Source organism: Octopus bimaculoides, chromosome 16, assembly GCF_046866305.1.
Source record: "Octopus bimaculoides isolate indiv1 chromosome 16, ASM4686630v1, whole genome shotgun sequence".
NCBI classification, from domain to species: domain Eukaryota; kingdom Metazoa; phylum Mollusca; class Cephalopoda; order Octopoda; family Octopodidae; genus Octopus; species Octopus bimaculoides.
The window spans coordinates 30,923,646-30,946,303 of NC_142943.1; the positions used below are offsets into that span (position 1 = coordinate 30,923,646).

General features: G+C 35.0%; 2 protein-coding genes across 2 annotated transcripts in view; one reads left to right on the top strand and one right to left on the bottom strand.

The window, feature by feature from the left end:
• Nucleotides 1-5,332, top strand: part of LOC106878478 (uncharacterized) — a 25,793-nt gene extending 20,461 nt beyond the window's left edge. Inside the window, exon 2 of the mRNA XM_014927696.3 lies at nucleotides 3,200-5,332. Coding sequence (XP_014783182.2) covers nucleotides 3,221-4,894 — 1,674 coding nt within the window. The 5' untranslated portion in view covers nucleotides 3,200-3,220 and the 3' untranslated portion in view covers nucleotides 4,895-5,332. The remainder of the gene's footprint in view (nucleotides 1-3,199) is intronic.
• Nucleotides 1-22,658, bottom strand: part of LOC106878466 (pre-mRNA-splicing factor ATP-dependent RNA helicase PRP16) — a 73,485-nt gene that overhangs the window by 35,541 nt on the left and 15,286 nt on the right. The window contains exons 12-19 of the mRNA XM_089364397.1: nucleotides 21,932-22,078; nucleotides 20,624-20,834; nucleotides 19,714-19,776; nucleotides 15,311-15,466; nucleotides 14,800-14,900; nucleotides 14,024-14,070; nucleotides 7,743-7,905; nucleotides 6,838-7,002 (exon numbers count right to left, since the gene is read on the bottom strand). Coding sequence (XP_089220523.1) covers nucleotides 6,838-7,002; nucleotides 7,743-7,905; nucleotides 14,024-14,070; nucleotides 14,800-14,900; nucleotides 15,311-15,466; nucleotides 19,714-19,776; nucleotides 20,624-20,834; nucleotides 21,932-22,078 — 1,053 coding nt within the window. The remainder of the gene's footprint in view (nucleotides 1-6,837; nucleotides 7,003-7,742; nucleotides 7,906-14,023; nucleotides 14,071-14,799; nucleotides 14,901-15,310; nucleotides 15,467-19,713; nucleotides 19,777-20,623; nucleotides 20,835-21,931; nucleotides 22,079-22,658) is intronic.

Below are 22,658 nucleotides of genomic sequence, written 5' to 3' on the forward strand. Positions count from 1 at the left end.
TATGTATATATATATATATGTATATATATATATATATGTATATATATATATATATGTATATATATATATATATATATATATATATATATATATATATATATATATATATATACATATATATATATATATGTATATATATATATATATATATATATATATATATATATATATATATATATATATACATATATATATATATATATATATATATATATATATATATATATATATATGTATATATATATATGTATATATATATATGTACATATATATATGTATATATATATATATATATATGTATATATATATATGTATATATATATATATATATATATATGTATATATATATATATATGTATATATATATATATATATATATATATATATATATATATGTATATATATATATATATATGTATATATATATATATATATGTATATATATATATATATATATATATATATATATATATATATATATATATATATATATATATATATATATATATATATATATATATATATATATATATATATATATATGTATATATATATATATATATATATGTATATATATATATATATATATATATATATGGTGTATATATATATATATATATATATATATATATGTATATATATATATATATATATATATATGTATATATATATATATATATATATATATATGTATATATATATATATATATATGTATATATATATATATATATATATATATGTATATATATATATATATATATATATATATATATATATATATATATATATATATATATATATATATATATATATATATGTATATATATATATATATATATATAGGAAATGAAAAAAAGCCAGAATGCTAAATAGGAAGCATATTTTAATAAAGATTTTTTCTAACCGGTTTTCATTGCGGAGAAGCAAATTATCAAGAAGATAATTTGCTTCTTCGCAATGAAAACCGGTTAGAAAAAATCTTTATTAAAATATGCTTCCAGTTCAGCATTCTGGCTTTTTTTTCATTTTCCTATTTCTCCACGTGCGGTTAATACAACCCCACTATTTACTGACTTATATATATATATATATTCTTTTATTTGTTTCAGTCATTTGACTGTGACCATGCTGGAGCACCACCTTAAAGAATTTTAGCCAAACAAATCGACCCCAGGACTTATTCATTGTAAGCCTGGTACTTATTCTATCGGTGTCTTTATCTAAACTGCTCGATTGATGGGAACATAAACACACCAACATCGGTTATTAAACAATGGTGGGGGAACACAGACAGAAAGACACTCACACATGAATATATACATATCTATACGACAAGCTTCTGTCAGTTTCCGTCTACCAAATCCACTCACAAGGCTTTGGTCAGTCCAAGGCTACTGTAGAAGACACTTGCATAAGGCGCCACACAATAGGACTTAACCCAGAACCATGTGGTTGGGAAGCAAGCTTCTTACCACACAGCCATGCCTCTGTTTTAAAGTGTTCGTTAAATGTACAAGTGTGTTTTGTATTATCATAAACTATTTCTTTTATAATCTTTGTGTTTGAAGGTAAAATAAAATTACAATAAACAAATTTGAGTGAAGGCGCATGGCCTAGTGGTTAGGGGATTGCATTCATGATCGCAAAATCATGATTTTGATTCCCATACCGGGTAGTGCATTGTGTTCTTGAGCAAAAGACTTCATGTCATGTTGTTCCAGTTCACTCAACTGGCAAAAATGAGTAACCTTGTGATAGACTGGTGTTCCATTCAGGGTTGATATTTCCCCATCTTTTGAACGACAAATGACTCATTGGTGAGACATAATTTCATGGAGGATTGCAAACAAATGAAAAGTGGTTTTAACTGACCTTTGTTTACAATCACCACGTACAAGTCAAGACAAAGGAAATACACAAACACGCACATGCATGCCTCTAATCTGAAATTAGTTAGTCTGGCTATAAAATACTACTTCAAGTAATTAACCCATTCCATGCTAATATGGAAAAGCAAACATTAAATGAACATATATCTATAATGTGTGTGTGTGTGTGTGTGTGTGTATGAATATATGAAAGGCTTCTTCTTGTTTCTATCTAATTAATTTCACTCACAAGGCTCTGGTCAACCCACAGCTACAATAAAAGATAGCAGCTGATAGTATCAACATATTGGGAATGAACTCTTAAGCCACATGGTTCCAAAGTGAACTTTATAACCCTACAGCCATATATACAATCAACATCATCATCATTTAACATCCACTCTTCAATGGTTGCATGGATTAGATGGAATTCACTGAGGCAGACTATTTTGTGGCTGGATGCCCTTCCTGTCATCAACCCTCACCTGTTTCCAAGCATGGTAATATTTCCTCATTACCTGAGATGTTTTCCTTGAAAGACTAGAAATGAAAGACACTTGTATGATACTGATGTGCATTTGCAATTATTACATAATGTCAAGACAAGGGTACACACATTTGGGCATTTAGAAGCTACCAAGGATTATCAACTGTACAAGGGACACGTGAGTTGTATTAAAGCTACAAAACACAAGAAGAATGGGAAAGTAATAAAGACCAGAAGTGTTTCTGGCAATATATATAAAGTATATATTTGTGTGTTTGTTTCTATGTTTGTCCCCGCACCATTGCTTGACAACTGACCTTGGTTTGTTTACATCCCCATAACTTAGTGGTTCAGCAAAAGAAACAGATAGAATAAGTACTAGGGTTACAAAGAATAAGCCCTAGGGTCAATTTGTTCAACTAAAGGTGGCACTCCAGCATAGCTGCAGTCAAATAAGTGAAACAAGTAATATATATATATATATATGTACATATATGCAACAATATATATGACACGTCAAGCTAAGTAAAATTGTGGTTGTCCTTACATACAGGTATGTCCCCTGTATTCCTCTTCAGCCAAGTGATCCTAATCTTGTGGGCTCATGGGTGCTTGTGCCACATAAAAATAAACACATGCACTATATATTTGTTCTTCACTGGTTTATTGCTGTTCTTATTCTAACTCATGTCCATTGTCTGGAAATCTTTCATCACACATCTGTGACCTCTTCAATAACACTTTTCATCTTTGTGTGTGCTTTTGCTCCACTTATTTCATTCTGCTCTTCTATCATATAACTGTTTTTTATTTTTCAACTATTTTGGTTTTTTTTTATTCCAGCAGATACCATTCTACAGAAAAATGCTGCGACATGCACTGATTGTTACTTGGCTGTTTGGCGCTACATTAACAACATCATATATTTTGAATTATTCACCAGACTTTATGAACTTGAAATGCTTCAACTGTACCTACAGCAATGTCACCTTCTTTCAACTGTCATATAATAATATTTCCTCTATTTCAATTACTAACAACACTATCCTGCAACTAAATTTCACTCAAAACCAAAATGATACCATACTTATCAACCTCGGGTCGATGCCCAATCTTCAAGGACTAAATGTATCCAACAACAAGTTGTTAGATTTTCCTTACAGTTTACTCAGCTACCCAAAATGGCAAACACTAGATATCAGTTCGAATGAAATTATTTATCTAACCAAGCCAATAGTAACAAACAGCCTACATCTACATCTACAAAATAACAAAATACAGGAACTTTCTGACAGCCTTTTCCAGGATTGTCCAAATCTGGAAAAACTGGATTTGTCTAATAACAAATTAAAACAGATCAAACTGAAAACATTTAGCAATCTAAAAAATCTTTCAAGTTTGAATTTATCAAAAAATCAAATTCAAACAATTTATGGCCACTTGTCCCTTTCTAAGCTCAACAGTTTGGATCTGTCTGAAAATTTAATTCAAACCCTATCAAAAAATATGTTCAGTGAAGTCCCGTTAAACCTTAATGAACTTGACCTCGGTCATAATAAACTGACCGAGATTTCGTCAGATGCTTTCATTCAACTTTTATCATTGAAAAATTTTTCTCTACAAGGAAACAATATGACAAAATCTATAAACTCTCTCCGTTTGCCGTACCATTTGAAAAACTTTGACTTGAGTAACTGTTCACTACAGGAAATTGATCAGTGTCCATTCCACAATCTAAAAGACATCCAAAATTTAAACCTTGAGCATAATTCTCTGCCTTGTAACTGTCATTTGAATTCAATTATAAACATGTATGGTTCTTCAGTTCACATCAAGACCTGCAGGAATTCCAGCAAAGAGATAGACAAAGCACTCATTAATAGTTTGGAATTAAAATGCCAGCCCCAAACTTGTGACAACTGGAATCCAAATATCAACTCTGATGCTTCTTCCAATTTGAATGTTAGCACCGAAATTGAGAAAGGCCGAGTGAGAATTAAATGGATGACAAGTTTGATTGTGAATAGCTTCCATGTTTCGATCAGTGACTCATCAGAAAACCAGATCGAGGACATTACACTGAAATACGAACATGAGTATTCCTTTGATACTGACTCTGCATTTGTCACGTACCACATATGTGTCAATGCTCTGGACAGAGATGATGATATCATTTCAAAAAAATGTATCAGTGTTTTCATGAAGGATGTAAACATAATAACAGGAATTGTGGCAGGGTTATTAGCATTAATACCTTGTGTTTTTGGATTAATTTATATCACGTGTAAAGATCGGAACTACCATAGACTAAACAGCGATATGCAGATCAGTACAAAACCAGTAAAGAAATCTGATCTTCAGCAAAGTAATGACAAGAAAGTACCAGCTAAACTGGCATCACCACAAGAAAATCACAATCAAGGGTTTCAGTCGGATGATGATAAATTAAGCTCACAATATCAAAATGTAGAGAAACTACCTCAAACTAGTGTAGAAATTCCAGAAAATCCTAACAATAACCAACTTACATATCTATAAACATTTTCTTTTATGTCAGAACATTGGTGGATATTGAATACAAAAATTGTTTTTGTTTAAACTTTCACCATACATAATACTAACAATGTCAGATGTAAAAACAATGTATGCATATAGAGTAGAGAGTCTTGTCTAAGGTCTCCTTCCTCTTCATTTCATGATAGTGACTGGTGTTAGATTAAGTTGATGCATTCATGATGAAATGATAAAATAAAATGTGATTTCCTGAATATTAAAAACAGAGAGTGGTTGGATGCAATACATGGTAACCTCTTGAAAAAGGTCATAAAAAAAACCAGTTTGAACAAAATTCACAATCTTTATAACAGAACTCAGCACTTTTGAATGCCAAAAGATTACATTAGAACATTTAAGGAAGAATTTTACTACAGAAAAAAAAATTAATAATAAATCTAAAATAAAAATATTCCTTTTAAATTTTCTCTTTATTTTTATATTTTTTCATACATTATTTTTTATCTTCTAATCAACAGGAGCAAGGCAAGACCTTCAAGACAAGCGGGAGAGAGGGAGTTATCTTTAAATCAGAGATCTAACCTGAATGCTTGCAATGGAAGGGACCCTGCTAAAGGCACCCAACGACTAATGTCATCAAGTAAGCTAGATGACAAATTAAGTTTCATACTCCAAATAGGTCATAGTGGGATTTGAATTCAAAACACAAAAAGGCTGAACAAACACTACAAAGTATCTTACCCCAAAGTTCTACCAATCCACTGCACTGGACTGTTACACTATTTTATCCACCCCTTAAAGCAGTGGTTCTCAACCATTTTTTACCTACAGACCTCTTTGATTCTTATTCCCTTCAGATGGATTGTCCTAGCCATTCAATGTTTAAAAAATCCCATTATATTTTTGTAATTAAATAATCTTAGGAATTATATAAAAAAAAAAACTGTTAAACTATTTTGTGTATTGTAGAAGTATAACCAACTTAATGCACATAAATTTTAGCAACAAAATCTTATAAGGACCCCTCCCCCACCCAGGGTGGGAGAGGGGTCCTTATCCCTTTAGCATTCAGATAATTTTGTCAAATGTAATGCTGATTTATTTACATTGTTTTGACTTAATCATACATTATCTCATAGTTTTGAGCAACAGATGATGTGATAATTTTTTTTAGAATGACATTGTAGGGTAGGTGTGAGTGGCCAAATCTGGCCAGTTTGAACATAAAACAGGTAGAATATTTAGGCCAGAAATGGCCAGTTTAAATACTAAAAGGTTAAAGGATGGAAGGTAAAGTTGATCTCTGTGGGAATTGAACTTGGGGTGCAAAGATTCAGAATAAATACCACGAGGTATTCTATCCAAGACTCTAACCACCTGGTCAAATCACCTTCAATGTAAATAATGTAGAAGTTTGACTAGGACAAAATTTTAGAGTACAACAAATAAAGATTTCAAATTTCAGCAAAAGGCCAGCAATTTTCGGAGAAGGAGGTAAGTCAATTACATCAACCCCTGCCGAGTCCAACTGATATTTTATTTTATCAACAATGAAAGGATGGAAAGTAAAGTCAACCACAGTGGTGTTCGAACTCAGAACATAAAGAGCCAAAAAAAAAAAATGCTGCTTAGTATTCAATCCTATGTGTTAAAGATTTTGCCAGTTCACCACTTTAATAATAACAATAATCCTTTCTGATATAGGCACAAGGTCTGAAATTTGGGAAGAGTTGGGGGGGGGGGGGGGATTTAGTCAATTACATCGACCCTAATCCTCAACTGGTACTTATTTTATTGACCCTGAAAGGATGAAAGGTAAATTTGACCTCAGCAGAATTTGAACCCAGAACATAAAGATGGACAAAATATCGCAAAGTATTTTGTCCAGCTTGCCACCTTAATAATAATAATAATAACAACATCAACAACAGCAGCATAAAAGATAAATAAGTAATTTGAATACTTACAAGAATTTCAGCACTACATTCCATCTCCATTGAAATTATAAGCATTTTTGATAAGGCAGGATCTAAAGGAAATTCTACCATTTGACGGCCAAGTGGTGTAAGCATGCCTGTGTTGTCTAAAGCACCAAGAATCCACAGCTGATACATAGAATTCAGTATATTGTCCTGTGGAAAGAGAGAGACACAAATAAGATACAATGTATGTAACAAGACTTTAAATATAAATTATCAAAAAGAATGGTTGTATGTTAATAACAAAAGAGTTCTTAGGTGATGTTTCATTGTTCTTGCTGTATAGCTGCAAAGCAGCCTTGATACAGCAGACCTATAACCAAACACAGCAGGTATGGCTCACTGCCTCATGAAGGACACTGCTAGCTCTCACTGTGCACACAACCATGTGCTGCCATCTGTTGGCATGCTACAGAACTAGTCTGGGAACTTTTTGATACCGCCTTGTGTGTGCATGTGTGTGTGTGTGTGTGTGTGTATGTACACACATCAAGAACCTGTTCTACTCCAACCTTTTCTTTCATATCTTAACCCCATCAAGCATACAGAGGTAACATCCTCCGTCCATGGATTTGTTGACTTGTGAGCAACATGGTGACCTCAATAGTGCCAGTGACATGAAAAAAGCATTCACTACACACTGTAAAGTAGTTGGCATTGGGAAAGGCACCCAGCCATAGAAACTATGTCAATACAGTCCTTCACTCATTGGATCCTTGCCAAACTGTCCAACCCATACCAGCATGGAACAGAGACATTAAATGGTGATGATATATTGTACATTTATGTATGTATTCTTATTCCACATTCTCAAGAATACTTCTTGTCTGAAAACAAAATGAAAAAGATAGGTAAGAATCACAGAGGAACGATAATTGTGTAATTAAGCTTACCTGTGGAGGTGGGTCCATAAAATGAAACTGCAAGAGATCTTGGACCCCAAGGGATTTCAAAAGCAATACAACATTGGCCAAGTTTGTTCTTTGGATCTCTGGAACTGAAGTGACCAGCATTTCATCTTTATACTGTCTTTCAGTATATAGGCGGTAACATTGCCTGAAATGAACCAAACATTAATGAAGTTATTCAACAAATCAAAGAGACCTTTCACAAACGAAACTTGAAGGTCATCTACAATAGAACAAACAAATCTATCTTGTCTTAGTCTTTCTTCACAAACTTATGAAGAGCAATTATTTGGATTCCGTTGTAATTTTTTCACTTGTGTATGTGTGTATACACATATGCATAAACATATATACATGTATATACATACATACACACCCACCTACCCATATGCAAACACATACTAGCTAGCTGGTGTATGGAAGGATGGATAGCTTGGTAGGTTGACAGACAGACGGACAGACATACATACCCATATGCAAACACACAATCTAGCTAGCAAGTGTTGTTTGGATGGATGGACAGATAGATGGACAGACAGACACACACACACACACACATTGTATGCACAAATGCACTCACACATAGGCAAAAGTATATATGCATATATACACATACAAAGATAACATAAGCAAACATACATATATATTGACTGCTGGTATTAAACTAAGTGTTAAACACTTATGGTATGCAAATTAGTTACCCCAGTTCTCTGAAGTTACTGGATTTGTTGTGTAACTAAACAGATTGGTTACTTGTTTCTCTTGGATTGATTAAAAGATGTGAACACTGCTGACAAGAACCCAATTAAGAATGCTTGACATATTTTCAATGTACAGAGTAAAGTTAAATTGTTTTTGTATGCCTATTACATAGGTTACATACATGTGTGTATATAAATATATGTACGTATATATACTTATGTGTATATCTAAATTTAAGTCACAACATATGATTTCAAGTAATATGGTAGTACTCATGAAAAAAGCTCCTTAAAGTGTCATTTCACAAAACATAGAGAATATATAGTAATATATAAGAGAAAAGGATAAGGAGTTTATAAAGTCATAAAGGACAGAGAAATAGTTTGATGAAATTTTATTTAACAACTAGCAGAAATACCCGACGTTGCCCGGGTTAAAGAGAATAATGAAATCTAAAAACGCCGTCTAGACTACGCATCATCTTTATATATAGAGATGTATATACACACACGCACCCAAACACACGTATATATATGTATATCAATATAAATATATGAAAGTCAATGAAGTTTCGTAAAAGAAGGTGATCATGTACATACTTTCTTGCTGTTGTGATTATAACACCTCATTGTAAACTATGTTCCTTGTTTTCCCTTGTGGAGCATATACAAATAGGCTTTTTGTTGCTGCCCACTCTTGAGCAGCCAACATACAGTTGTCCATGTGAGAAGCAGGGCTCTTCCAAGAGAAGACCAGCTACAGACAGTGTTTGACCCTGATATTTGTTTATGGACATGGCAAAAGTCACACGAAGGGGGAATTGTAGTCTTCTGAATGTAAAAGGAATGTCTGCTCCTGATGAAGTAAGAGGAATTCTTGGAATAAAGACGTCATCCCCTTTTGCACATCCAGAAAGAATGGTAGCCTCAATAACGTGTGACATCATTTTCTAAATAATGCTTATCTGTTATGTTCGGGTTAAAATTTCATCAACATCAAAAATATATGAATTTTCATGGGAGTTATGGCCGTTATGCAAAGAATATAATTTCCAAATTTCATAAAGATCCATTCAGTACTCTTGACGTAGTTTTGGATAAGAAAACAAATGACTAATGTGTGTGTTTGTGTGCATGTGTATGTGATGGGTGTATATATGTATAGATATCTGTATGCATGTATATATGTATACATATTACATGTACATCTATATATATATATATATATACATCTACACATATGTATACATATACATGTATGTATAGATCTATATATATATACATATACGTGTACATTTATATGTATACATATACATCTCTCTCTCTCTTTCTCTCTTTCTCTCTCTGAAAGTATCTGTCATTACAGTATCGAAATGGTGTACATATACATGTATATGTATACATATACATCTCTCTCTCTCTCTCTCTCTTTCTGTCTCTCTCTTTCTCTCTTTCTCTCTCTGTGAAAGTATCTGTCACAACAGTATCAAATGTGATTGTTTCAGTTAGTGGAATAGTTTCATTTTTAAAGTGAAAGTATTTGACATGAGTGTTTTTGTTTCACTTTTGACACGTAATACTTAAATAGTGGAGGAGATATTATGTTGCTCGAACTCTGCAAGAAGTTAATAAATACAACTGGAACCCTAAGTAAGGCATGTGTAAAATTTGAATGAAATTGGTTGCGTAGTTCTCGAGTTTTAGGGATTCACACAGACAGACAGACAGACAGACAGACAGACAGACAGACACACATTCTCATTTTTATATATATAGATAAGAAAATTCTAATATCACAACAAATTGTTTTGTAACTTAAAAACTTGCAACAGAATTTTCTTATTTCTCTATCACTTATGATTTTATGTGTATGTCTACATGTAGGTACACATTTTTATATATGTGCACACACACATACACACGTATACCAGACACCATACTTATGGAAAATACACAAGCTATGAATAATCTGAATGCTAAAGGGTGCTTCTCAACTGCATAGTTCCAGATTCAGTCCCATTGCATGACACCTTGGGCAAGTGTCTTCTACTATAGCCCCGGGGCTGGCCAAAGCCTTGTGAGTGGATTTGATAGATGGAAACTGAAAGAAGCCCATCGTGTGTGTGTGTGTGTGTGTGTGTGTGTGTGTGTGTGTCTTTGTCACACCACTACCGCTTGACAACTGGTGTTAGTGTGTTTGCATCCCTGTGGTTCGGCAGAATAAGTTCGGTAGAATAAGTAGCAGGTTTTAAAATAGGTCCTGGGGCTGATTTGTTTAACTAAAAATTGAAGGTGGTGCCCCAGCATGGCCGCAGTCTAATGACTGAAACAAATAAAAGATAAAAGATACTGTTTATAGGACTGCATTATTTTCAGTGTCCTTCAGTTTCTCTTTTTTTTTATAAACATTAGGGTGAGATTTCAAGGAGATTTGGCTGCTGTTTCCATGAATCTTTTTAGCTTGTGAGCTGGTGCTACTAAGGAAAGTCATCAAGTGTGACAAATATCAATGTCCACATTTAGAAATCATCGAAGAGAAAGCTGGTGTGTCCAAGGCAAATGACAACACTAACAATACCAACACCAATATCTCCACTGGCAACACCAACACCTCCAACAAAAGCACAACAACCAAGAAACCTCTATAAGGTCACTCAACCTGGTGAAAGTAGCAGCAAAACTGCCTTCAAATCTCTCCCTACAAGATTAGAAAAGGACATATTGGATAATGTGGTCTTGAATTTGATTCACATAAGGAAACAAACCAGGATAATCACAGCTGGAATGCTTTTGATTATAGGACTGCTGGTGTAGGATTGACCTGGGGTTAAACAACTAACAGCAACAATGAGGAATCCTGTAGAGGATAGCCCAATCTGCTAGAAATAGCAGCTATGTTGAATATAGAGGGACAAATTAGATATAGCCCTAGACATCTCTAAACGGGATTGTTGTGGTTGGGTCGAGGAGGTCTAGACTAGGTTTAAACATCCACACTACCACCAAGTAAAAGTGTAATACCACAACACAACAGTGAGCTTTGTACTGAGATGATGATGATGATGATAACATAACAATGATGATAATGATGGTGAAGGTGATAAAGATGACAACAATGCTGATAACAATGACGATGATGATGATGATGATGATGACGAAGGTGTATCCATTGTTGGGTGATTTATTATTTTTTTTTTGCATTCCTTCCCCCATGCTCTCCTACCCCTTCACTGTCACCTCTCATGTCATGCTTACTAACAAAAAAAAAAGAAAATGTGATTATATTTTACCAAAGTACAAAATGAGGATTACTAGTCATTTGTGTTTTATCTTTTCAAAGTGTACCTTATCTCCTCCTCTGACAGAGAGATTTATTCTATGGTAGATTGTTTTACAACCAACCATGAGATAACAGATATGATTCACACCATTACGACAACAAGAAATTTTAGTCATTCAGTTGACATCTTTCACTTGAAATACCCACTTTGGCTTAATATTGTCAGAGACAAAAGTGTGTGTGTGTTTCTACCTGTCAAATCCACTCACAAGACTTTGGTTGGCCTGGGGCTACAGAAGACTGTGCTCAAAATCCTGAAACCATGTGATTGGGAAGCACATTTCTTAACAATGCAGCCATGCCTGCACACACGTACATACACACACAATGTGCCAGAGCCATGTAAATTGCACTTGTGCAGGTGGCACATTAAAAGCACCCAACACACTCTGTAAAGAAGTTGCTTCTAAGAAAAGAATCCAGCCATAGAAACCAAGCCAAATCAGACTGGAATCTAGTACAGCTTCCCAGCTCTGGCCAAATTGTGCAACCCATGCCAGCATGGAAATCTGACATAAAAGGATGATGGTGATGATGATGATGAAAAAGAAGTACTAATTTTATATTTAGGTATACACTTTGTAGTGTGCTGTTTAAAGCCCATTTACAGTGTTTGGCTACCTGATGTCATCAACAGTATGGAGTTATATGACACTGGATTGACTTCAGAATTCCTTTGTGTCCATAGAGTTTATAAAAATATGAGAGAAAAATAAATTCATAGTGCAATTTGATAGGAAGTTACCAATCCAAGAGATGAGAGATGGAAGGAGTCTGCAGGCAGATAGTTCTGAAAGGAGATTTGTATGCCAGGTACAACTGAAAGTCTCACTGATATCAAGGGGAGTAACATTGCTGTCATCAAATTTCTCAAGAACAAGAGCTGGCAGGTGGTGGGTGACATAGGGAAGTAGTTTTCCAGTAGACCAAGGTTTATGGAAGTCTCATTTGTGATCATTTAGGAGAAAAATTCAAAGCATTCTAAAGTGACATTGTTAATGGCTATCTCCATAGCCTTTGAGGTATGGTGAGACAGAACAATAGTTGGTAGGGGTTGCCCCTCTTGGGAATGGGATGTATCGTTCTGTTTTCAAAGATCAAGATATAAACCAGAGAGAGAGGGGGAGGGGGGAGAGAGAGAGGGAGAGAGAGATAGAGAGAGAGAGAGAGAGAGAGAGAGAGAGAGAAAGAGAGAGAGAGAGAGAGAGAGAGAGAGAGAGAGAGAGAGAGAGAGAGAGAGAAAGCTTTGGTGAATATAGAGACTACTTTCATTATCATTATTTAACAGCTGTTTTCCATGCTGGCATGGGTTGGATGGTTCAACAGGAAACCAGAGGACTGCACTAAGCGCCAATATCTGGTGGATGCTTTCCTGACACCAAGCACTTTATTGAGTGTACTGAGTGCTTTTTACAAGGCTCCAGCACCAGTGAGATCACCAAATAACTCACAAGACAAGACAAATGCCCTAAAGGGACATTATTAGATGGCCATGTCAGTTTGAAGTAACTGGAAAGACATTTATACTTGGCCAGTGAGTAAGCAAGGTGGTGGACCTGGAAGGGAATAGATTTAGAGATTTGTCAAATGTGTACAGTGTAGAATTGGATGTAAAGCAGACAGCAAAGGGAGAAGGGTGCTTACAGAACCATCCTGATTTGATAGTTGGAAGAGAATAGGATTCTGCAAAGTTGGGAGTGATCCTTTTGACAAGTGACCAGAAGGTTCAACTGTAGGATAGCTCAAGGCCTTTCTGATGCACAGAGGCCCAGACAGTGGTCTTTTCCTATCAATTTTTGTTGTTAGATCTGAGAATTGCAATGGTGGCTAATGTCTGCATCTCTCCATTCTGTGTTCAATATATATCATACAAAGAGTATGAGACATTTTGGCACAGCCATTATGGCACTACCAACCTCTTTGGTTTTGCTGACTCAATGCTGACTTATTTGACATCAGACTTTTAAATGGTTCCCTTGTTCTCTCTCTCTCACTTTTTTTTTGTATGTGTGTGTTTTTTGGCCTTCAGTGCCAAAACAGGTTCATTTCCAGTCAGCCATTCAAACAGCCACATCTAATCATCTCATCCCACCAGGTGGCGATCTTTACACAGCTGCCACATGTTCTACAATAATGATGATGAACAGTCACAAAATAAGCAGAAATGTTAAAACTACCCCAGCACCAAATTGATGGTGGTCTCAGAAGAAGACAAATTAACTTACCCTGGTCCAGTTCGACCAGCACGTCCAGATCGCTGATTAGCATTGGCCTAGATATAAGACAGGATACAGGTGTTACTTAGATTGTCTGGTAGTCAATGACAGTGGTAATTATGCAAATTAGTAAATCATAGTATCAATAATGGTTCCAAATTTTGGTGCAAGGCAATTTGCGGGGAGGGGTAAGTCAATTACATATATCCCTATATATATCAATATGTGTATGTATGTATATTTACATATATATGTATAATTTATTTATCTATTTGGGTTAACAAATGAAGACAAAAAGTACTCCCTACATGTAACCAAATTTATTTATTTAAAGCCAACAATACAGGGGTTGGACAAAATAATGGAAACACCTAGCATCATAGCATCAAAATTTTGAAATATCTATAAAACCATCAAAAGTTTGTTTATTTCTATGCTTTTTGATTTATTAGTATTGCTTAATATGTTTTGCTAAAATTTCAGATACCATCAGAAAAAGGTAATTAAAATTCATTAAAATGTCAGCTCTTACAGACTTTTAAAGAGGTCAAATTGTTGGTGTTCATATGGCTGAAATGTTTGGTGTATCAAGAAGTACTGTCTCGAAAGTAATGACAGTCTTTGAGAAAGAGGGAAAAACCTCCTCGTCAAAACAATGGAAAAGGTGCTCCCATCATGATTATCTAGGACTCACTCATCTCTATATACTGCATTTTTTAAAGTGTGAAACATTGGAGAACATCAAATTAGTGACTAATGGGAAACAGCTGCAAAACATCACTTACCTGACTGATGGGGAATACTTGAAGGGCATCCATACCAATTTTGGGATTAAACACTTTTAGTTTGCAGTAACCGGAATCAATGACAAACATAATACCATCAACTGGAAAGATGAACAGTTTAGCAAAGGTTAACACAAGCATTGGGAAATATTCTTTGACTCTCTCTCTCTCACATAGAGAGAGGGAGGGAACAATGCTGGATGAGTGTATCTATTCATATGTAGCTGAACAGCAGACAGCTTACATGTATATATCTACGAGAAGTGTGTGAACAGTGAACAATGCTGTATGTGTGTGTGTGTGCAATATCTGTTAACACCACATTTGTCTGCAATACACCACACCAGGCCACAACACACCACACCTGGTAACAACATACACACCTGTCCACAACACACCACACCTGGCCACAATAAACCTGTCAACAACACATCATACCTGTCTGCAATGTGCCACACCTACTTCCAATCTCCCACACTTATACCATAATAACCATAATTTACCAAATCACCTGTCAGAGAAGTTTCAGCAATATTTGTGGCAACCACACATTTCCGGATGCCATCTGGAGCTTTCTGGAAAATCTTCGCTTGTAAATCACTAGGAAGTTGTGAATATATTGGAAGAATGGCCAAGGGTGGGGGATCATCAAGCTGTGAAAGACGTTCTGAAGAGGAAGACAAAACAGAAAATTAGAAAGAAAATAAAGAATAGCTCATTATTTCAACATCCTTCTCTTCACATTATTCATCTTAAAACCTAATTAATTCATTCGTTTGTCTGTTCATTTTTATGTTTTTGCTTGAGGGGTGGAGTTATGTTAGCAAAGATTACAGGAATATACTATTGAAGCACTGTTGGCACTTTGGGCAAGTGTCTGCTACTATAGCCCCATGCTAACCAAAGCTTTGGGAGTGATTTTGATAGAACAGACAGAAACTGAAAGTAACCCATTGTATATGTATGTACATGTGCATATGTATATTTTTAGTAATGGGGTTATGAGTATGTAGGTAGTCAAGAATGGAAGCGCTAGTTGAATGCTAAATCATTTATGAGTGGGAGTTAGTTAGGGGATTTATTAGGTTATGGTTTAAAAATAAATTAAGAATAAATTAAAGAATTAATATTTATCTCATACTGTGATGAGGCAAGGTAGATAGAAGAAAGGTATGACATAAGGTAGAATAAGAGTTATAGAGATATAGAAGGGGTATGTGTTAATGATCATAAGAATTTGTATGTGGGTGCTATTCGTGGGGGATGAGATTACATTTAGATTTATGAAAGAATTTAAAAGGGGTGGAAGAATTTGTGCTTACACAGCCTTGGCTTTGTTATCTCATTTTGTCTAAAATATATATATATATATATATATATATATATATATATATACACACACACATACACAGTTCAAACAAATTTACAGATAACAAAAGATGAAGACAAGTGAGAGAACAACAAGCAGGTGTGTTAGTTTGATGCTCGGAAAGAATGGAAAAGTATTTGACATTTTGAGTCTGTGCTCTTCAACAGAAAGAGTTGAGAGGGAAAAAATGTGTAGAAATTAACAGTTCAACATGATGAAATGAATGTGTATAAACATAATTAAGGGATCAGCAAATATTTGCTTCACCATATACCGAAGTTCAGAAATAGCAGCTAAAAAAGCTGAGAATCCCACAGATAGCATCACTTGTAACTCACAAAGGTAAAAACAAGAAGAAAAAAACAATGAAAAACTAACCATTCCGAAGGTTAACAGTAGACGCGTTTCTGGATTATGATTGATACTCAATTTCCTTCATCAATACTGTATTCCAGCAGTAAATTTGACTATGCTAGCAAACTGTGCAAGCATGAACGAGTAACATTCCACACCAACACAGATCTGAAAGCATAACCGAATCCACCTCGGTCAGCCAGTCTAACTGTCCTTCCTTCAAGAAATTACCATGTGCGCAACAAGTGATACCGCAGAGAATCTGCGTATACTAACAGGGAGTGAATAATTATATATATATGTGTATATATATATATATATATATATACTAGCAGAAATACCCGGCGTTGCCCGGGTTAAAGAGAATAATGAAATCTAAAAACGCCGTCTAGACTACGCAACCCTCAACTGTTAGTAGCTACAATACCATATTTCTACATTAATAACTCTCCAATCCAGGCCAGCATGGAACATAGATATTAAGTGGAATGCTAGAAGAAAGTTTTCAACTCATATGTATATAAAGTAAATACACATAATTCAGAAACACATTTTGTGTATTTTATTTCATAACCAAACAAACAGGTACAGATTATAAATAATGAAAGGCCAATTTTGGTGATTCATTTGACAGAGGTAGTAGAGAGACAATGCGATGATAAATCTGAGGTTGGATCTTGAAAGTTTGGATGAATGCTGCCTCAGTTAAATCTCTTGTGGTTCCAAATGATGTCATCTGTAGTACAGTGTCGTATTGTCTAATTTTGTTTTGCAAATGTTAGGAATCTTGGTTAGTTGATGATAACAGTTTCTTCAATAGCTCTGGAGGTTGGGGATTGTGGAATTGTTGGGAATGTTTTTAACTTTGGTGTTATATGTATTGCTTGAATTTCTTTGACATGAAATATATGTATTTTCACTGGGTTTGTGAAAGAGAGTTGTGTAGTTCTCGAGTTTTAGGGATTCACAGACACACAGACAGACAGACACACAGACAGACAGACACACAGACAGACAGACACACAGACAGACAGACACACAGACAGACAGACAGACACACAGACAGACACACACACAGACAGACAGACACACAGACAGACAGACACACATTCTCATCTTTATATATAGATATATATATATACACACACACACGCACCCAAACACACGTATATATATGTATATCAATATAAATATATGGAAGTCAATGAAGTTTCGTAAAAGAAGGTGATCATGTACATACTCTGTTGCTGTTGTGATTATAACACCTCATTGTAAACAATGTTCCTTGTTTTCCCTTGTGGAGCATATGCAAATAGGTTTTTTTTTTGCTGCCCACTCTTGAGCAGCCAACATACAGTTGTCCATGTAAGAAGCGGGGCTCTTCCAAGAGAAGACCAGCTACAGACAGTGCTCATCTGTTATGTTCAGGTTAAAATTTCATCAACATCAAAAATATATGAATTTTCATGGGAGTTATGGCCGTTATGCATAGAATATAATTTCCAAATTGCAGACAAAATTTACAATCGATAAATGTCTTAGAACAACCAGTCTCTCATCTGGGAAGGCCTTGAAATCAATGTTACCAACTGGGGACTATGTGTGTCGCAGTGATGATAAAAAGACTCAAAGGAGGTCTGCAACGAAATAATTTTACTCAACACTTTGCAAGTGAATCAGTGGAGGCAAAGATGAGTCTCATTTACTTGACAATTTATGCACCACATTGCAGAAATCACAATGTAAGTATATCTGAAAGGGTAGTCTTACACTGTTGTACCGTTGAATTACAAATAATGCTCATCTGTTATGTTCGGGTTAAAATTTCATCAACATCAAAAATATATGAATTTTCATGGGAGTTATGGCCATTATGCATAGAATGTAATTTCCAAATTTCATAAAGATCCATTCAGTACTTTTGACGTAGTTTTGGATAAGAAAACAAATGACTAATGTGTGTGTTTGTGTCCATGTGTATGTGTGTGATGGGTGTATATATGTATAGATATCTGTATGCATGTATATATATATGTATATATGTGTACATATTACATGTACATCTATATATATATATATACATCTACACATATGTATACATGTACATGTATGCATATAGATCTATATCTATATATATATATATATATATATCTATACATATACGTGTACATATACATCTATATATATACATATACATCTCTCTCTCTCTCTCTTTCTCTCTCTCTGAAAGTATCTGTCATTACAGTATCGAAATGTGATTGTTTCAGTTAGTGGAATAGTTTCATTTTTAAAGTGAAAGTATTTGACATGAGTGTTTTTGTTTCACTTTTGACACATAATACTTAAATAGTGGAGGAGATATTATGTTGCCGTGGGCTCGAACTCTGCAAGAAGTTAAAAATTTTTTTGACTAAAACACAACTGGAACCCTAAGTAAGGCACCTGTAAAATTTGAATGAAATTGGTTGCGTAGTTCTCGAGTTTTAGGGATTCACACACACAGACAGACAAACAGACACACATTCTCATTTTTATATATATAGAAGATATATATGTATATACAATATATATTTATGTATGTGATTTTTGTCTCTTTGTGATTGTGTCTCTTTGTTCTAATATAATATGACAGTCGTAAATAAGTGTTATTGTCATACAAGCAGTGTCATTCCTTTCCAATATTCTTCATAACTGTCAGGCCATAAGGAATTCTTAACTTGCTTGGAAATAGGTGAGGGTTGGCAACAGGAATGATATCAGGCTTTAGAAAATCTGCCTCAGTGAATTCCATCCAATCTATGTAAACATGGAAAAGTAGATGTTAAAATGGCAATAATGATAGCATAGCAAGGATTACATTTTCCAACTTAACCTTCTTACTGGAAGACAGAAGCAGTGTCATCTGAAGGAGATTTTCCTACTATCTCTAGCATATCGAGCTACTGCATGAGGTCAGGAGCACTCACTAGTTAATAAATGGGTCTTATGTTAACAATCTCATAAAGGAGTTGGGACAAAGAGAGGAAGTGTGAGAGGAAGAGAGGAGGCAGGAGAAAGGGAGGAGAGGCAGAGGCAAAAGAGAAACAGAGAAGGGAGAAGAGAAGGAGAAGGAGTGAGGTAGTGTGGACTGAAGTAAAAGAAGCCAAGTCGTTACACACTTTGACCTAACTAACAATGCAAACAAGCCTCACCTGATATCAATTCACACGTCACCTCAATATCTTCCTGACCAGGCATAAATACCAAAATATCACCTGAAATAAATAAATAAAGGCACACATTCAACAGTTTTGAGAGGAGACAAAGAAATTGATGCTTTTTGATATTGACCCCAAAGAGACTGAAATGACTAAAGGCACATAATCAAATACAGCAAGTCATTTAATCTTTCCTTTGTGTGGTACCTTGGGTAAGTGTCTTCTGCTATAGCCTCAGGCCAACCAAAGCCTTGTGAATGGATTTGGTAGACAGAAACTGAAAGAACCCCATCATATGTGTGTGTGCGTGTGTCTTTGTGTTTGTCCCCCTACTCTACCACTTGACAAGTAATGTTGATGTAATTACGTCCCCGTAACTTAGTGGTCCAGCAAAAAAGACTGACAGAATAAGTACCAAGCTTAACAAGAAAATAAGTCCTGGGATCGATTCATTTGACGAAAAATTTTTCAAGGTGGTGCCCCAGAATAGCCACAGTCTAATGACCGCAACAAGTTAAAGACAAAAGATTTCTGAAACCCACAATCACATCTGCTGTCATTTCTCTAACCCCCCAACCCACTTCCACACTCTGAGGCCAAAAGACACTTAGACTGGTGCCTTACAATATACTGCTGAAGTCATCACCTTTACTCCCCTAACAGTAATTTCTAATTCAGACACAATGCCAGCAATTTGGAAGTTAGGTGGAGATGATAAAGCAGAGCTTGATGAAGTTATAGTCAGTTATAGACTGAGTGCTTCAGAACATGGCCAACAGTCTTGTACCTAATGACACGATAACAGTCATTAACTTTTCAGGTAAAAGGAAACATATCTTATGATCTCAAGAATTAGCTGTTGAGTAGTAAAATATAATTGAATTCTTGCCAAACAGATTCTTACCTTCTGCTTGTTGGAGATGGATCTGCATGGCCTGTTTTACAGCAGAATCAACATAGTCTTCAACAGGGTTTTTACTGAACAACACATCAACAGGGAATGTTCGGCCAGGAATTTTAAAAATGGGAACATTTCCAAAGAAAGTTGAGAATTTAGATGCATCCATGGTGGCTGATGTAACAATCAGCTTCAAATCTTGCCTTCGAGAAACTACCTAAATTATGTGAGAGAGAAAAGAAATCTACAGGGTTAAACAAAGTATTGGAATTGTCTTCTATACATGACAATGAAAACAAGGGAATAAATTACCAAGAGAAATTACTTAGGGTTTCTTAGACACCTCCAGCCATAGAAGGCTCTTCCTCAACAAATTTCCTCTGACCCATGAAAGCATGGAGACATAGATATTAAAATGGTGATGCTAATGAAGATGCATGAGTGAGGAAGAGGTTTCTGAAATCAGATGCCCTTCCTGTTACTAATCCTCACCTGTTTCCAAGCAAAGGTAATGTTTCCACAGGGAGACTGCAAACACCACCATTTGTATGATGGAGAAGTTCATTTTCAATAGTTGGCACATGATGTCAAAACAAGGGCAAAAAGACAGACAGAAGCAGGCACACACACACACACACACACATGCATATAGGTGCAATATAACTGTGAGGTAGAGAAGTTTGCTTCCAAACCATATCCTTTCAGTTTCTGTCCCCATGCATGGCACCATGGGCAAGTGTCTCCTGCAACAGCCCCAGGCCACCCAAAGCCTTGTGAGTGAGTTTGGTAGGTGGAAACTGAAAGAAGCACATCATTTGTGTGTGTGCCTGTGTGTGTTATATATATATATATATATATATATATATATAAATCTCATGTGTGTATGTGTCTCTTAGCCTTGACATCAAGCAATAGTTGTAAATAAGTGTCACCATCATACAAGCAGAGCTATTCATTTCAAATTATCTGCAAAAATTTGTCCAGCCATAGGGAAAAATTGGAGAGATATATTTATATATGTACATATATGCATACACACAGAAGAATTATCTATAGGTTGGTAACTATTGTAATTTACTTCGTAAACAATTTAGTAGGATATTCAATGACATACTTGATTTTAAAAATTAAAATTTTAAATTAGCAAGTACCAAATTAAAAAAATAATAAACAGCAGCATGGTCCTGAAAAGTAACATAATCTACTACATACAACTAAACCAAGTAAACTGGTTTTTAAGTAACAAGGTCATTCATTATCTTTAATATAGTCTTAAAGACAACACCAGCCACATGTACTAAGTACAGTACTTACTTCTCGTAGCAGACCAAAGAGAACATCTGTACTGAGCGACCTTTCATGAGCTTCATCCATTATGATGGCACTGTAATTATCCAAGTCAGATTCTCTCAAAGACTCTCGCAACAGAATACCATCTGTCATATATTTTATGAGTGTATTCTGAAGAACAAAAATAAATAAATAAATAAATAAATAAATAACAACAACAATCTTTTCTGCTATAGGCACAAAGTGTGCAATTCAAGGAGAGGGGACTAGATGATTACATCAACACCTGTGCTTAACAGAATTCAAACTCAGAACATAAAGACAGACGAAATGCCACTAAGTGTTTTGTCTGGTGTGCTAACTATTCTGTTAGCTTGCCACCTTCATCATTATCATCATTTGATATCTGTTTTCCATACTGACATGGGTTGGACAGTTTGGCAAGAGCCAGCAAGGCCAAGAGATGCACCAGGTTCTATAGTCTGTTTTGGCTTGGTTTCTATGGCTGGATGCTCTTCCTAATACCAACCATCCAGCAGAGTGTACTGGGTGCTTTTTACATAGCATAAGCACAGACGAGGTCAGTTTTGGCAAGGGTTTTACAGCTGGATGTCCTTCCAAACATTAACCACTTTAGAGTGTGGACTGGATGCTTTTTGAATAATTACTTCAATAAATAACTGTAAAAAAGGATAATGATGGCAAAACATTTACAAAGCACCAAATTAAATGTCTTAACCCTTTTGTTACC